General features: G+C 35.4%; 1 protein-coding gene and 1 non-coding gene across 2 annotated transcripts; both read left to right on the forward strand.

Annotated features, from left to right (window-relative positions):
• The first annotated feature begins 5,335 nt into the window (after nucleotides 1–5,335).
• TRNAH-GUG (transfer RNA histidin (anticodon GUG)) lies at nucleotides 5,336–5,407 on the forward strand. Its single transcript has one exon. It is a non-coding gene; the product is annotated as a tRNA-His (tRNA).
• A 3,682-nt stretch (nucleotides 5,408–9,089) lies between these two features.
• LOC138141398 (LIRP-like) lies at nucleotides 9,090–9,716 on the forward strand. The gene is made up of 3 exons (XM_069062111.1): nucleotides 9,090–9,171; nucleotides 9,222–9,393; nucleotides 9,445–9,716. Exons 1-3 carry the CDS (start codon nucleotides 9,142–9,144, stop codon nucleotides 9,639–9,641), a joined length of 399 nt encoding a protein of 132 aa, XP_068918212.1. The 5' UTR covers nucleotides 9,090–9,141; the 3' UTR covers nucleotides 9,642–9,716.
• The last annotated feature ends 4,340 nt before the right edge of the window (nucleotides 9,717–14,056 follow it).

Below are 14,056 nucleotides of genomic sequence, written 5' to 3' on the forward strand. Positions count from 1 at the left end.
ATAAGCGACACCAACTCACGATTTTCTCGGTTACTCATCTGATAAGTGTGGATTCGAGCAGTGCGCCCGGGTAATCAAGTAATTATGTCGTAATGAGGTGTGTACGACGTACGGTGGAAATATGTACGACCGAAAGTTAAAAAATCTGCTGAGATTTACATAAAAGATGGAATCTCGACGTTGAGTGTTGTAATTTTTTAAATAATTTAAATTTCATGCACTTCAGTTGCACAAAGACAATAAATAATAAAAGAGCTCTTCTCACAATAAAAATTTAAATGTCTTCATATTTCGTTGTCTATTTTGTAGGAAACTTATATTTGGCTGAAATCTACATGAATATTTATCACTCGACACGTTTTAAAACCGTGATTTCCTTTAGAAATCCAAACAAGAACAAAACAATTTATACACATTTGTGACTAGCTCCCGAAATCACACATAAAATAATCATTTTTGCTAACTGTTTCGCAAAAGAATCATTTTTTCACAGGTGCTTAATCTTATCTCTATAATTAGAAATTATGATACCTAATTTTTTACTTTATAACAATATTACAATATAAATTGTATAATTAGTCACAATTTATATACGGTTTTACATTTCACTGACACCTTATGCACGACCCGTTCAAATTAAATGAGCTATTAAATGGGATATTTTTATGAAATTTATCTTTACTGTGTGTTTTATGGGTTCATAGAATTAATTCCTGCATACCTTTTCCATTCTCTAACTAGTTTCCGGATTACCTAGCTTTCTATTTTCAATTGTATTTATGTGAATCACATACCGACCTACCGTTAAAATGCGCTAATGAATCCATACTCGTATCTCAATGTCTCAAATTAAAACTTAATGATAATAATTAGGGTGAGGACTTATTCCCAACCGCGACGTATCACCAATTATAGAAAATTAAACAAAGCCAAATTAGCAAGCTACAAGATGAAGAATAGAAATGGGAAATTTACCTAATTCAGATATGTAATATTTTGTGTCTAAAATTATCGTTATAAGTTAATTGTGAGCTAAGAATTATGGAATGAAATAAGACCGCAATGATGATTCAGAACAAAGAAAACAAAACCCTCACAAAACCAGTAGGTATAAAAAGAAAAATAAATGATTTTAAATTCAATTTTATTTGTGTTTATTACACAGCCCGTGGGTATAATTATGGAATATACAAATTTATCATATAAAAAAACTCTGTTTTGTTTTTTTAGTACATATTGTTTTCCAAGTTTTCTTTAGAGAGCATTTTATTTTTCGTTATTGTAGTAACATTCAAAAAATTTGGCTTTTGGTACCGATAAATGTGTGTTTAAATAAATTTCCCTTCAAGAGTCCTTTGACAACGTACGTCGTAACTTTCGCAGCGTCAGGTGTCCAGTCAAACTTTGTGTTTGGGACAGTGTCGTTGTTTTTCATCCTGTGTCATATTCTTCATAAAAACAGTTTTTCTTCAAACGTCCGTAAAATATGACATTGCACTGCTGCATTGATAATGCTAAAGTGTCACTTCACTGTCATGGCATCTAACGAGCTGACTAGCGTCCGTGAAGTTACTTATTATCTCCGCTGAGGAGCGTCCGTGAAGTTATCTCCGCTGAGAGCGTCCGTGAAGTTATTATATCCGCTGATGAGCGGCTGTAAAGTAAACTAGCTAAATCATTTGAAATTCCTACCTGATTTCTTAACATGTCTTAAATAATTTGTTATGAAGGATTGAAGAAAAAATAGTACATATATGTTATTTTTATATTACCGTCAACTGGGACACGGGATTGAATTGGGACAGTGTGTCAATAAAATGCCAATTGTGATAATGATAATTTTATTGGATCAACAAAAAAGTGAAAAGCGTGTTTATTTTAAAGATGTAGAAGGCAGGTTCAACATGGACGGCAATCAAATAATTAATAAACCGGCAAGGCCTACACAGTACTAAGAGATTTTTTATTTGAAGCTGCTAGATTTAGAAATTACAAAGAGCAGTTTTACTAAACATTTAATCTTCTAATTTTATTTTTATATTAAGTGTTTTTATGTGTAATTGTTTGTATTTTGTGAAGATATTGTGAAATAATATGGGAGATGAGTTTATGATAAGTAAATCCGTTGATACGAAAATGAGTGTAGTCAATTATAAGGGTAAAACTCAATATCACGGCAGGATTTTATTATTATCCAGTCGGTGGCGTTGTAGTTCATAAAACGTCCATTAGATAAACCGGCACGTAAAGTTTTTATTCCCTGATCCTGTGATGGGTAATTCGTGAGTGTACACATCGCGAGTAGCAAGCACAAGCACTCGACGTGTTAATCAACACCAGGTCATAATTTCCAATTTCAATTAAGTGGTCTGGCTGAAGCATGGCTGATATAATAAAAGATAGCGATCCCAGTTATCTCATAAAGTAATATCCCATACACACATCCGGTATTACTGGGAATGAAGTGGCAGCCAATGATGAACGGACGTGCGTGGCATTCAATTAATAAGTCCGGGCTCCGGAGTTAATCCCGGACTCGTGTCCCCCGGGGACTACGGCTTGTCATTATTATGTAGATCACACGTTGATCCGTTTGTTTGAGGGGTCAAATCAATAAACTAGTTTTCACTTCGCCATTATGCGGTGCCACCAGTAAGAAGACACTCTCAGTACTTATCACAACGAGAAAATATGTTGCAACGGTTTTAGAGCTAATAAACATTAATACATCTTCTGGCAAGATTTATCGAACATTTACAGGACAAAGAGCCTCAAATGCTTAACGAGTTGGATGTAAATTAAAGAAGAAGAAAAATTACAGAAGGAAGAGACGACGCAAAAGTCATGGGGATAAGAAGATAAGTAAAAATAAATTGAAATGTGACGAAGAAAATTTAAAAAAAATTGAATTTTGGGAATGTTTCAAGAACTTGGAGAAGCATTAATAATAACGAGCTTATGACTGCAGCTTTGTACCTAAAAGGAAAATAGAGAAATTTACGTTCGATAAGAATTAAGAAACTAGAAGAAAGCGGGCAAATTATGTTACATGTAGAATTAGACCATAAAGATATTAAAGTAAAAATAAAAGTAAAAAGCAACTTCTGACGTTTATAATTGCAGAAAAACTAAGACGTGAAGTGACATTACCATATCCTACTTACTTATATTAAACGTGACCATACAAAAATAAGCGAGGCGAACTCATTACACTGCGATAAAGTCGGCACAAATTTATCGTTATTGCACTGTTCATTTACGTAATATCGTGCTGGAACAAAGTGCAATACACAATCAATAGTTTTCCCTTTCTAATCAATTTAGTTTGAAAATCGATCGAGTTTTTGGGTTCAAACAGAAGACCAGACAGATTTTATGGCGGTTTCAACAAGATAATCCCTGCTTCCACACGGCATATGGAATTTAGTGCCATTACGCATACGCATTATTAGATCATTCTTAATCACAAAAAACAAAATTGCCTGATAATGATTTGTAACATATGATGAAGCATTATTTAATTGAAAAATGTAAACCCATTGCATATTGTGTGATTTTTAATAAATCCATCCATCTTTCGTTTTAATTTTTTCCTGTCGCTAAAACTATTTAGTAGAAAAGAAAATTTGCATAAATCAAAATGCGCGCCGATTCGTTTTATCCTCGATCCATTATTTAAACGGGTGAATGCATCTGATGTGTAAATAATAGAAAAGTGTAATTATCCTTCTGTAAGCGATCTGCAACCCTTGTTGTTTCCAAACCATACAAACACAGGGGGTGGAAAAGCCAACGCCGATGTATTCACAGACTATGACTCGCGTAATCTGAGATCATGGGCCCTGCACAGAGAGCCCCCCGAATATTAATCATTCACTAAGCACACACTCTCTATTATTTATACGTTGATTTGTGATCACACGTGGTGTGAAGTCAAATATTTCCAGAAGATTATCTTTATGGTCGGCTTATTAAGCCTGGGAACGTACACGGCTCGATTAAATTATTCGTGATTCCAAAAAGCGAGGAAGCTTCATCCATATTTATCACGCACGAAGAAAAATCTCTGTTAACGTGTCATAATTACCAGGTGGAGTCACCCGCCAAATCGCTCCCTGATTTCCACCCTGTTATTCAGAATCTCTCTGTAAAAGATTGTGTTTTATACAATACCCGACTTTACACGGATTCGTTCAACATTTCCAAATATATTTTTGATTGAAATACACCCACTAGAATTGATCTCGCATCAAGGTTCACCATTTCGGGGAGGCGGCAGGGACGTCTATACCAGTCCGGCGTTCCTGCGACGTGTCGCTGCTGCAGGATTTTTCCGAGACGGTGAACTGGATATTGCGGACGCGGATATAACAATGGCAACAGCTCGGGACGCATGAAAAAGGGAGCTTAGATAGATATCTCGCAATATGATTCGAATGGCACTCGCACATCTTCGCCATAATCCACGGCAGGGTTCCCTCGATTCGCATCAAGGGACCAGGAGTTGACTTCGCGTTTATTCATAATCTACGATGTGACATTTTTCACTGTGTACAAAGGAGTGTTTGTTTTGCAGGAAAAACGCCGCACTCGAAAAACAAAAATTTTCTTCCGAGCGCTGGCTCAGTTTTGCGTTGTCAGGGCTTCCCGCATCATCTCTCAAATTATACGTTACAAGCTAATTAGTTATTCACATATATGTATAATTCGAAACTCACGTAACATTTTATATTATTTTTTACAAATAAATTCGCTAAATATGTCAAATTGTGTATTTTTTTAGAGAATAATTTTCAAGCAAAAACCCATATTTGAAGAGAATTTGATTAAATTTACCAGTCATCTTATATTGCATTGCTACATATCTTTAAACTAAATATTCTCTCTTCAGGCTCTCTTTTTCGCTTAATTTCTGCTTGATATAATTCCCATTCAACGATTAAATTAATTTGACTCCAATTTTCACATAGTTTTAGTAAAAATTTGATGAACTTGGCAGGCGCTTGTGAAAACATATTTTTATCGCACGGCGTGGGGTAAAGTAATTCATTACGTGTCTGAAAGGAGTGGAATAAACAGGACATATCGTACGGTGGTACATAAAATACTTAATTCTCAGTTCTTAAATCTGTACATCGCAGTGCTCAGACAATTTACTGTTACGAATATAAATTTTACCAGTGTAGCTTCCAATAATTTATGCTAAATCCCGTTGTGTCAACCTGTCCGTTAGTAGTTTCAGCTGGCTGGAGAAAGTGATTAATTTCAAATGGTTAGTAGAGCGTGAAGAAACATAAAATTGTTCGCGATATAGCTCTGTTCTTCATCTCGAGTAGCCGTGATCGTCTAGTGGTTAGGACCCTACGTTGTGGCCGTAGTAACCCAGGTTCGAATCCTGGTCACGGCAACAGTTCGAGATACTTTTTTATATTTATTTCGCGTCTGCAAAGCTCCGATTAAGACACAAACTGTTTGTAGTCAATACTAGCGTTGTATTTTTTACTGCGATAAAGTTTTTTATTTAGGAAATCAGATCTGTAAATGGGGGTGTTGGTGCTGAGGAAAGTGTAAGTAGCGGGCAGTAAAAAGTGTAGTTTAAAATGTAGGTGGGAGCTTCAGTGCAACCATAACGCACAAGAAACACGCCAGGAACACAGTAATAGCGTTTCAGGCATTAAGGTGCAAACGCCGCGAACGAACATCGGCTCGTATAACCCCCAGGATAAGGGTTAGAGCTGGTGGTGATGCCGGGGACAACAAAAAGCAGACATCCATGGACATGCTAATTACATGCTCTCTACATACAGTCTACAACATCGGCATTAATTCAACTAGCTAACTACGGCAGTCGGCCTCTCCCCGAGTGTATTAGAGCTAATGTACCCCACGCTCTTGGCTTAGTCGACAAACAACTTGGTTTTGTTGTAATTGTGCCCGCCGAACACTGTGTTCTGCTTAATATTGTAAGACATAAATTAATATAACTATTTAACATCAGAGGCAAAAGGGATTTACTTTACATCGTGTAGAAATTTCTCAAAGTAATCCCACTATTCATCTGGAATGTAAAGAGGTTGCTCCACTATGAGACTTCATTATCCAAAGCGTTTCTTAAACTAAATGGGAATTGCAACATTGCAGAGACGGCAGTGGTGGGAAGCTCGACTGCATTTGCCAAGCCGCACAGTGGAAATCGACAAAATGATTCAAAAAGGTGTTTGCAGGTTCTTTTTCTAAAGAGTAAATGGCGCACAGACGATTTTAAGATAATTTGTTCTAATTTAATAATTGGTTTGGTTTTTTTGAGATTTTTTTTAATACATTTTTTACATTTTCTGTTTGAGGATGTGAAACAGCTTTTTAGATTAATGATCAGTTGTCCAGAAAGTTTAATAAAAACTAGTAAAATAAATATTTAACCTACACAAAAAGCTATGAAAAGTCTATGAAAGAAGCATATACATATTTTACTTCCTCTAAAACAGCATATGAAGACAATCGCTTTTCATTTATTCTTACCCTAGAAGGTTTTCACTGCATTCGACAAACGAATTGGCAAAAGAAATCACCATTCCTAGAAGGTGGTACCAATTTATTTCAAATTCCGAGTACTCTTGACTGCTCATTTTCCCCAGAAGCGCAGTCTAATAGGGGAGTATAACGTTAAATTAATTTTTTCCAACATCGATTATGAAAATGATACTTTCATCACTCAATTTAATCAGGAAAGTAGGCGTTTGCATCACTAGTGAGGAAAATGGAGAAAGTAAACTCACTAGTGAGGAAAATTTATTTAACAATCTACTACATTAACAATCTACTACCTACTTATTAATATAAAAATTTAAAACACTGTTATTTGCATTAATTGAAACTCCAGATCCGGAAAATTAAAAAAATAGGGGAGTAAAATGATTATAAAGAAATTTAAAATTGAGACTCATTTTCATGAACGATGTTGGAAAAAATAGTATACACAATTCGTGATCAAAGTGCGATGTTTCAACTCGCAATACTATCCTCACTCGCTGGCGCTCGCGAGTAGGTATATCATGTATTGCTCGTTGAAAAATCAGGCACTTTCATCACTTATAGTGTAATATACTATTACGAGGCTAATAAGGAAACACTTTCGTGGGAGTTTCCGGACGATAGAGCAATAACGAAGGAGCCAAATGAGTGGCTCGCACATTTTTTTTTAAACAAGAAAGATAAGAGAGGATACCTACAACGGGAATAAGAGAGGAGAACAAAGTACTAAGAAAGGAATTAGCGGCAGTGAGAGAGGAGATGGGAGGAAGAGAACAAAAATGGCGGGCGGAGAGGCAGATTAGCTGAAAAGAATGAAAATGATAGAGGAAAAGATGGAACAAAGAGAAAAAAAGGAGAGGAAGAATAATGTTATGATAACCGGAATAGGGGGAATAAGAGAAAATATAGAGAGCGAAGTGGAAGAATGGTTAGAAAGGGAGATAGGGGTGAAAGTGAACGTAAAGGAAGCATTTAAAATAAATAAAGATAAGATAATGCTGGCAAAAATAGAAATTTTGGAGCAGAAGAAAATGATGCTAAATAAGAGTAAGTTTAAGGAAAGAAAAGGTGAGAGGATGTATATTGATGACGATTTGACAAACGAAGAAAGGAAAACACAAAAGAAGTTAAGAGAGGTGGCTTGAGAAAAAAGAGAGAGGAAAAAGTGTGAAAATAGGATACAGGAAGATACAGATAAATGGGGAATATGGGATGAGAGAGAAAAGAAACTGAAGACAAATTTTTAGAAGAAGTAGAGAAGAAGAGAAGAGGAACCGGCGAGAAATGGTATAAAGAGTAGGTGAATAAAAACGTAGATGTACAAAGAAAAGAGAAACCGGAAAAGAAGCACAAAGGGGAAAGTCGCTACCGAAAGAGTACAAATGGGAAAATCAAGGGGCAAAAAAATAAATGAAATAGGGAAGAGCTTCGGGGGAATAATAACAGGGGTGAAATTTGGGATTAAAGAAAAGCGACAAGAAAAGAGAAAAGAAGAAGGATGCATGGAAAGAAAAGTTCATACAGGCAATAAATGGTGGAAAATAGTGACAATAAAGAGATGAAGACGACAAGAAGACGTGTCGAAGACGGACGATTGTATACTCATAGGAGGGGACTTCAACGAGAGAATAGGAGAAAGAGGAGCAAGAAATTGGGAAGAGAGAGGGGGGATGAGAAAGGAAAATCCAAAGACAAGGTGAAGAATGCAGAGGGGAAGGGACTGATGGAATGGATGGGTGGGAGGTATTGAGCGGAAAGAAACAACGAGACAAAGAAGGGTTGCAGGTTGCAGGGAAAAAACAGTATTATATTACGGAATAGTGAACGAAGAAGCATGGGGAAAGAATAGAAGAATTCGGTATAGGAAAGAGAATGGAGTGGGATTAGCTCGAAATAGCTTTGAAGAAGCGAAGGGGAGGGAAAGAACAGAGAAGGAAAGGGGTGGGGGATAGAAATAAAACTGTTTATTTTTTGTGGAATAGCTGTTTTATGTTAAAGGGAATATAATCAGGAATAAAGCATTCATAGTATGTATAAACAAAAATGTTGACTTTTGCCTGTTCTTCCAGGATTCTCATTACATGTATTATAAATTATTATAAATGTATAAATAAAATTGATAGTTTTGGATTTTTTAATTTATGATCTCCACTTAGTTTGTTTCAGTGCAATATTTACATCAATTCCTCCTCTTTTATTATTTATAAAATATATAATATACATCATTCTTTACATTAACCAAATTTATATATTTTTTATGTCTTTCAGTTTATTTCTTTCTGATTATTTCTAAAACCCTTAAAATTTTTGTAGATCGATATCACTTGTATATTTTAAGGAAGACATATTTTTTCCAAATTATTTTCCCATCTACAACTTTCAACACTCCAAAATGTTCCCTTTTAATCGCGGTGCATATCATTACATCGATTTCAAATTAGATTCAACCAGGAACCTTCTCTTCATCGTTATGGAAGTAATTCCATCCACTCCAATTAAAGCGGCTGTATATCCAATAAGACATTTGAGGTCGATTTGCATAATTTCGCGTGATATTTTGGACACAATGTGTAAACACTTTTCGTATAAAAGCACGAAGTATCGTCGGAGATGGCAGTACCGCAACTACTCCCAACTAAGGTAAGTCACTTCTCAACAAAAACACCACTCTTTCAATATGTCTCTTCTAGATGGACAACCGCGTAACGTTTGTATTCTTTTTGCTAAATATCATTTATGTATGGTGTACACCTCATATGGCAAGTTTCATGAACAAACGGGAAGTTTTCTGCGGTCCGAAACTATCAGACGCTTTGGCTCTCGTCTGCAGAGGGAATTACAACCCTCCTAGCAAAAAGTCAAGTATGTAGTTAGACGCGATTTGCCAGGCTAATTAAATCGGAATTGTTTCAGTGAATGACTTGCTCACTTATAACACGTACGACGAGCTTTTCCCCAGTGAGAATGACGACGATTTGGATTTCCCGTTTATCCAGAAGGAGGCGGCCAACTCGTTTTTACCCATGAGGTTTGCACGAAGCAGGGGAGTGGTGGACGAATGTTGCAAGAAGCCGTGCACTTACAGGCATTTGACTCTTTACTGTGGATAAAGAATAATTTTACTTTGATAGTGTTGTTGCTAGAACGGTATACGGAATGATAACCTTTTCTAAAATAAACATTTTGACGTTGCATACAACAACATTTTTATTCCATTAACACCACACCATTATCACTACAAGATTTTAATCCTCGTGAATAGGTAAGTACAATAATTATTATTTACAAAGTTCAGAACGAAAAATATTAGATTTAAAAAAATTGAAAATGTGGTAATGAAAGCTTGCCTTGATAGCATTCTGGTTTAAGCCCACTTGCATTGTCTTTGACAAATGCAAGGACATCACTATTCTCTGTATGCATTTTTACATTATTTTCGAACAGAAGATTACAAATGATCATAGAAGAGACTATTTATTTATTAATTATAAAAAATAAAATATTACATTACAGTACCCGCACTTGGAAAAAAGTATATCTGAGAAATAATTCGTGCGTCACATGATTCCTTTTCAACGATTTTAATTGGCTGAATTAGGATAATAAGAAGATATCATAACGATAATATCAAACAAAGAATCAGAATGTCACCTTATTTTGGCCCCTTCCTAAAGGTAGCATTTGTCAAATTTGACAGCTAAAGTGGCATTGGGGAGACATCGCTGATATAGGAAAGTAAACGGTTAATAAAAACATATACTTATCAACATGCAAAGCCAATGGTGCCTGTTTGTGTTTCTTATTTTTTCATTCATTATATTTTTTCGCCGACTACAAATTCGCCATATGATTAATAATCGATGATATGACTCGTGAAACCGGAGCTGCAGATTCAACAAGTCCGTAGGAATATTGAATGTGCGGATTAGTTTCACTCGTTGATTTCGTCGATGATAAATCATCCCACTTGTTATATTATAGCTGATTATTGCATTATAAAAATTTAATCCAATCAAGTTGCCGCTACATACTTGAGGTGATGCAGCTTTTGGTTTCTAATCAATAATTGTTTTATATTAAAGTGCATAATACTGATTACTAATTGATGATACTAATTAATAAATAAGCATGTTCTTCATAATTCCGTTATCAATTGGGTATTACAAGTTTTAGACTAACTTACCAACACAGCTTGCCTGACCACACATTTTTTTGAACGCTCGTTACTATGAGACAGTGCATGTTTCTAAAGATACGTGAATAAAGATCGCAGCAGTCTATTTTTTCTATATGTCATGTGATCAGTTAATGATGTCAACTAGAGATTTAGTTGTGTACTAAGTGTGGATCGTTGTCTTCAGCAACAAATATGTAGTTGTAAAATGTATAAATTTTAAAGTGAAAGAATTTTCCATTAATAAATAAAGTGTAAATGAAGAAAAAAGAAAACGGATTTAGTGATGAGATGGTTTTCGAGACATTTTAAAAACGAGGGTGAATAAGTGATTATCGTTGGCTCGGAGGTGGTATCAGTTACGACCGTCCCGGAATCCCGAATTTGAGAAAAAGGTATTTCATTAAAAAATAATACATTTTTATTATTAAAAGTGTAAAAACGTGCCGGTATATGCAATAAAGTTTATAGGGTAAAAGAATAATAAAGCAGCGTATACAGTGAAAACAAGCTAATTCCCTTCTTTGTCCCCAAAGCATTTGACGTAAAGTTCCGGAGCAACTGACGTCAGGACATGCAAATTTCATAGCCCACTCGCGCCGCAGTGTTGAACTACATTATTAAAGGCAATTTCTTTTATTCGCGACAAAAATACAATGCTACCAGTATTCGGTTGTTGTTTCGCTTAATTGTCAACACTTCTTTCAGCTTTTTTATGTTTATTGTCTGTATACAAATGTCCTCAGCTGCTAACAATGGCAAGGGACGCAATGAAGGATATTTCAGTTTTACTTTCTTTCGTTGCTTTCAAATGTAAATTGGTTGGCAGCTTATTTTCAGGTTGATTTTTATGAAAATAATGATTCGACTGCCTCCCGCTTCCGACTCTTGCGTCACACGAGTATATCCCGTTTGAAAAATTCCTTTGTCCTGTCGTCTCGCCTTAACTTATTGCAGGACGTGATTAATACATTAGACCTGGCTTATTGCCGATGAGGATATAATGATCCTTAATGCCTATTGGGACGAAATGAATGGGAAAGCCATCACTCTTCCCCGCGGTCACAACAACCACGTGTGGTCCTGAAGGAAGCACCTCTCACTATTTCGCTGACCAACAATGTAACACCAGATTTATGTGTTTACCTAGATTCCCGTCGCAACACCTCCCGTAATAAATCATGTCGTCCAGCGCCGAAATTTCATCCGAAGAACTCCGGTTCTTTGTGCTCGAATAGTTGCATAATTGATGGAGGAATCCGAAAGGGGTAGTAAAATCGCAACTGCCAACTGCACCGCCGAGCGGTGCAGCTTTTAAAACTCGAAATGAACTGCAGCAGAGTAATATGTAACACTGAATCGTTAACAACGAGTCGCATCTGGGCCCCGAAAGCTCATTCCGCCAACGCTTAAGAGGGAACAACAGTGCCGTATATTTAAATGGATCCTCCCCGCAATAACAAACCGATATATCGCGAGCAATAGAACATTAACAAATTACGCTTCACACTTAATAGCATTTATTTCGGCATATGGGCTAAATATATGCATTAAACAAACCCTCGGTATATTAGTCACAGCCGTGGGCGGATCGCCGAGATTGAATATCTGGGAGGGTAGGACGTACGAGGTCTGCATACAGGACACATTAGCTGAAGGGTTGGCAATGCTGCGATAAAGCGACCTGTACGTGGTGTTTACGTAGTTGGGGTCCAAGAAGAAATTCAATCAGATGGTGTTTATCCCAGATTGTCATTATGAGACTATTTGTGATTCATTGTCGGAGAGCTACGAGATTTTGAGGGGTGTTGCTGGAACTGTAATGGGCTGATAGTAATGTAATTGAAACATTAAACTAATATCGTGCGATGATCTCCACTATTTTTAACGCACTTTAATGAACTTTACTGAAGACGTCCATAACAGAATAGAATTCTAGAGGATTTGAAAAATATCATGATCTTTATACATATTTAAATTTTTCAAACCATTATTTAATTCACATGTGCAGTAGTAATGCTTCTTCCTTTTCTTTTATTTACCGCTCTTGTGCTGTTTTGTTCATTTTTACACTTTCATCGAGAAACTTTTCATTTGTATTATTTTATTTAAAAAGATTAACGTTTGAATAGAAGTGTGGAAAAGTATACAACAAACTGATAGTGTAATAGTTCTTTACGATATAAGTATCGTAATATGAAGTTATGATACGAGTATCGTATAACGTTCTATCTATTATCAATTATTATCGTAAGAAATTATTATTAAATAATAAAAAACTGTATTACACAAACCACAGTAGTAGGCTGGAGATATTTTTATTTCTGGCACGCTTCCGTCACCATCGCCAAAATAAAGATGATGTACAAAACAATAGATACAAACCAAGAAAGTATTTCGTCAGTTTGCAGCAAATGCGGCTATTGCAACTGATCCCAGAGAAATAACGACAAAAGTACACAAATTTCACCTCATATGACACTAGTGCGGTAAAGCATGTTATTATGATATGACATTAAACTGCGTTGATTTTTTATAAAATTGAACTACGTATATCTGGACATATTATTTACTATTCTCTTTGTATAAATTTCTCAGTCAAATGCGCAAAATGTTTTTTCTTTCTAAATATAATATTTCTGATCTGAACTAAATGTACAAATCATTAAGAAACACCTACCTACTAGGTATCTTCTAACCCTACGAAGAAATTAGACTTTACTCCGTTTAGGGCGATATCACTCTTCTTGGAAACGTTTTTATCTAAATATTACCTAAAATAATCAAAAAACAACATAATGTACGTATTTTTGGTAAGAAATTAAAACAATTATTTAACCAATTTTATTGCGCTGGAAATAAGCTTAACTTCTGATGTTTAAACGCAAATTCCTCCTTTGCAACGGTAAAACTTATCAGTTGATCTGAAAGAGTGCAGATGCCACCAACCCATATAGTTTTTTATAATAATATACCATCAGACTGCCCCAATAATTATTATTATACAACTGTATACTGGATACTAATTACATTAATTACAAAGATAAAATGTATTTTAATTATCTAAATACTACAGATGTATGCAAGAAAAATACCTATAGGTACATTTTTACCTAATATACTACGTGACAAAGAAAGGTAAACACCCAGTACTAATAGTTTTATTTCAATAAATTTTTGCGGGCAAATGTGTTTTGGGTCAGATAAGAAATGATTAAATTTGCAGCCCTATCTATGCAGTATTCTGCCTTTTGTCCTGCTGGTTCGGTTATTGCAAGTGTAAGGAAATTTTGTCTACATTGAAAAATTGATTTTTGAATTTTAGAAAACTTATTGAAAAGTGTTTTTGTG

Source organism: Tenebrio molitor, chromosome 1 (assembly GCF_963966145.1).
Source record: "Tenebrio molitor chromosome 1, icTenMoli1.1, whole genome shotgun sequence".
NCBI lineage: Eukaryota > Metazoa > Arthropoda > Insecta > Coleoptera > Tenebrionidae > Tenebrio > Tenebrio molitor.

What these genes read in the sequence shown, in the direction of transcription:
- LOC138141398 (XM_069062111.1), top strand. Translation starts at nt 9,142, where the DNA reads ATGGCAGTACCGCAACTACTCCCAACTAAG. An exon ending in CGCAACTACTCCCAACTAAG is followed by an intron (nt 9,172 to 9,221) that starts GTAAGTCACTTC and finishes TGTCTCTTCTAG; the next exon opens with ATGGACAACCGCGTAACGTT. An exon ending in CCCTCCTAGCAAAAAGTCAA is followed by an intron (nt 9,394 to 9,444) that starts GTATGTAGTTAG and finishes GAATTGTTTCAG; the next exon opens with TGAATGACTTGCTCACTTAT.